The sequence below is a fragment of the Vollenhovia emeryi genome, unplaced genomic scaffold (assembly GCF_000949405.1).
Source record: "Vollenhovia emeryi isolate VEMERY1.0 unplaced genomic scaffold, V.emery_V1.0 DF943749.1, whole genome shotgun sequence".
In the NCBI taxonomy this organism is placed as follows: Eukaryota; Metazoa; Arthropoda; class Insecta; order Hymenoptera; family Formicidae; genus Vollenhovia; species Vollenhovia emeryi.
The window spans coordinates 1-2,869 of NW_011962617.1; the positions used below are offsets into that span (position 1 = coordinate 1).

At 37.8% G+C, this 2,869-nt stretch overlaps 1 protein-coding gene across 1 annotated transcript; it reads left to right on the forward strand.

The window, feature by feature from the left end:
• Positions 1 to 6: 6 nt before the first annotated feature.
• LOC105564968 lies at positions 7 to 2,589 on the forward strand. The gene has a single exon (XM_012017770.1). The coding sequence runs from the start codon at positions 70 to 72 to the stop codon at positions 1,294 to 1,296; it is 1,227 nt and encodes a 408-aa protein (XP_011873160.1). The 5' UTR covers positions 7 to 69; the 3' UTR covers positions 1,297 to 2,589.
• Positions 2,590 to 2,869: the final 280 nt, after the last annotated feature.

The following is a 2,869-nucleotide window of genomic DNA, read 5'->3' on the forward strand; positions in this document are numbered from 1 at the left end:
GACTTTATTTCAATCGCAGATAATTTGAACAAAATTACAACTCCGGTTAAAGCAAGTCGTAGTGAACTTATGTTAATGGTATTAAAATTTAGTAATACTTATAAGCTACCCTTAACTGCTATTAGTAATTTAATGAGTTTGATCAACAATGTATTTGAAAGTCCTATATTGCCGGAATCGCGTTATCTCATCGATACAATGTTCAACTATGAAAATAAGGCACAGTTCCACGTAGTGTGTCCACATTGTTCAAATTATTTGGGGAAAAAAACGGAAATTGGTAATGAGATTAATTGTAATATGTGCTCCTCATCAATTAATGTCTCAACTTTATCTTCTTCTAACTCGTTTGTAATTCTTAATCCTGCAAAAGAAATTTCAAATCTTATACAGAGTCATGAAGATTATTATAATTATATCGTATGCGAGAGATTGAATGAAACTGGAGATATTAAAGATGTTTATGATGGACAGTATTATAAAAAGTTTGTAAACTGCTTACCTGCGGATGAAAGAAATCGATATGTCACTGCTGTATTCAATACGGACGGTGCACAAAGATTTGAAAGTTCGCAGGATTCTATATGGCCGATACTAATCCAAATTAATGAATTACCATCTCAATTTCGGTTGAAAAATATTATAACATGTGCAATGTGGTTTGGTAAGAGTAAACCAGATATGAGTACTTTTTTACATATTTTCGTTACAGAAATGAATATAATGAACGAAATGGGAATAGAATGTACAATCCATGGAGAGAAACGAATGCTTAAATTATACATGCTCATATCTTGTGTCGATGCAGTAGCTCGTGCTCCAATGCAAGGTTTAGTACAATTCAATGCTTATAACTCGTGTAGTTGGTGTTTACATCCTGGAAAATGGCACGATGGAGCCGTCAGATTTCCAATTCTTCATTATCGTCCAATACACAGAGATGTATGTACGATACAAAACGGACAGCAGGCTGTTACATCCGGAACTGTTATCATAGGTGTTAAAACTGTTACGCCTCTAATTAATATACCACATTTTGATATAATGGACGGTTTTGTACCAGATTACTTGCACTGTTATTTAGCCGGAGTCGCGAAACAAATTACTGACAATGAGTGCATTTTAAAATTAGTCAACAAATATGACATTGAGCAACTCAATTCTCTCTTGCTTGCAATGAAAGTTCCAAATCAGTTATGTCGATTAACACGATCATTGAAAGAGCGACTCAGTGGAAGGCAAGAGAATGGGAGAATTGGTTATTATATTACAGTGTACCTGTACTTGGAACTGTAATAAATAATGACATTCTGCAGCATTGGTTGTTATTAGCAGAAAGTTTATATGGCCTGTTAAAAGTTTCGCTATCAATACAAGAATTAGACAAGATTGATGAGTCGTTAAATAAGTTTGTACTAGGTGTAGAAACACTGTACACAAAACGTGCAATGACATATAATGTGCACCAATTATTACACATAAGTAAAAGTGTGTATAATTGGGGTCCATTATGGGCTCATTCCACTTTCCCATTTGAATCGAAAAATAACAAATTATTAAATGCTATACATAGTGCCAAAGGAGTTAATCAACAAATTATCAGATATGCTAATCTTCAATGTAGCATATCAATTGTAGAACGTAGAATTCAGTACAGCATTTCCGAAGCAACAAAAAGCTTTTGTGAAGATCTTATCACTACGCGAGTGAAACAATGTATTAAGAGTGAAAACATTACGTATTTTGGCTCAGGCAATGCTATAGAATATGATATAGCAGTGAAATTTAATGTTTCAGTATATTCTAAAAGTTATAATCGAATGGTGAAATGTGGTTGTCTCTATACATCAAGCTTATTACAGAATAATCGCTCAAATAACTCTTATGCTCAGTTAGTCGATGGAAAGTATATAAAAATTCATTCGTTTATTCTTGATATCGAATCCAACATTGCGCTTACAATATATAATACCATAAATGTGATATCATGTTATGAAAGTAACTATTTATGTAAGATTATAGATATTGACACAGACTTATGCACAGTCGCAACGACAAATATTGATAAAATTTGTGTTCACATGAATGTAAGAAACGAAAGATATATTGCTGCTGTGCCCAATTTATTATTTTATTAATGTATTTATTGTTATACTGTATTATCACTGTATTATTTTATTATTATTTTATTCATTCACACCGTTAACGAAGCATTATTCACAACTTATGTATTAGACACATACTTGAAATATTAAATCCCTGTAAAAAAATAAAACGAAGGTAAATAAAAAAGCGAGTCAAAGTGGAGCGCGCGCGAGCGGAAGCGGCCGCGGATCGTTATATACCGCGCTTGTCGGTGCACCGAGATTGCGTTTCGTCGCGTGAAACTATAAATGACCTCGATGCAACGTCCGTTAACCCGGAAAGGTTATAAAGGGCACCGCGATCTAGAGACAGATCGCGCCAAGTGTCCGATACGTTTCACGCGAGAAGGGGGTTGAGGGCTCAGCTGGGGGTCCCCGATCTCTTTCGCGTGAATGTGCGAGCGGGGGGGAGGAGGCCTGCATCTTTTTTTTTTTACGTGTGGAAATCCTTTATGGATACCCGGGCCCCCCTCTGGGAAGGGAGTTTACAAATGGCCCGGGTTATGTGGGACTGCCCCCCTAATGACGATCGGGGTGCCGCCGCTAGACGTTGCGGCGGCTGGGCTTACCGCACTAAAACCACACGGTGACCTGCGCGGTGCTTTACTTGGGGAACGCCCAGGATGTAGCAGAGCTATAACTTCTGGGCGCCCCCCGCACCGGCCCGCCGTTTAACAGGCGGGCCTCACGCTCCCTCCCCCGTTGTTGTGGGGGAGGGGGACTCC